Source organism: Gregarina niphandrodes (genome assembly GCF_000223845.1).
Source record: "Gregarina niphandrodes unplaced genomic scaffold scaffold00006, whole genome shotgun sequence".
Lineage (NCBI taxonomy): Eukaryota > Apicomplexa > Conoidasida > Eugregarinorida > Gregarinidae > Gregarina > Gregarina niphandrodes.
In genome coordinates this window covers 222,346-223,101 of record NW_011645777.1, presented here as the reverse complement: position 1 = coordinate 223,101, position 756 = coordinate 222,346, and the positions used below count along the sequence as shown (strand labels likewise).

Here is a 756-nt window from a genome sequence, read left to right as displayed (position 1 = left end):
CCCCGAACGGTACCACCCTCCCCCCCCCGAAGGTACCACCTCCCCCCCCCGAAGGTACCATCCCCCCCCCCGAAGGTACCATCTCTCTTTTAGGATTGGATGAGGTTCATAACATGATCCAATGGATATGCAGCTTAGTAGAATATACTATGGTAGAAGATGGCCCTGGATCATTCTTGGATGGCGCGATCTCTCAACGGGCATGGGCTAATATACAATCTGGTGATTGGATAACCTACGACCAGTTCAAGAATCAAACTTTTAGACATTGCTCTTATCACAAATACCGAGAGCTCTTTTCTTAAATTTTTATCAACACCAAGAATGGGCCCAGAATAGTAAGTCATCTTGATGTGGTCATATCTTACCCAGGGGGTTTGTGTTATATCTTGATGTGGTCACATCTTGATGTGGTCACACTTCAATGTGCTAATGGTGTGTGTGTCCTGGGTCAATGTGTGTGTGTGTCCTGAAAAGTCAATCCTCAGGTTGGCACATCCGAATGCTATTCCACACACCTGAATGCGATGATAATAATGATGTTTAATTTTAGTGACTACTTGTTTAAGATTTTGTTGATAGGCGATTCTGGTGTTGGAAAGTCTTGTTTGTTATTACGATTTGCTGATGGCAATTATACGGATAGTTATATCTCTACGATAGGAGTAGATTTTAAGATTAAGACGATAATGTTGGAAGATAAAAAAGTGAAGTTACAAATTGTAAGTTGCAACCAAGAGTGTGTGCACGAGTTTG

At 42.2% G+C, this 756-nt stretch overlaps 1 protein-coding gene across 1 annotated transcript; it reads left to right on the top strand.

The window, feature by feature from the left end:
• Nucleotides 1-553: 553 nt before the first annotated feature.
• Nucleotides 554-722, top strand: GNI_045410 (Rab GTPase family 1 protein; the record flags this gene model as incomplete). Its single annotated transcript, XM_011131281.1, has 1 exon — nucleotides 554-722. A coding segment is annotated over one exon (169 nt), but the record flags the coding sequence as incomplete, so codon positions are not given.
• Between the last annotated feature and the right edge of the window lie 34 nt (nucleotides 723-756).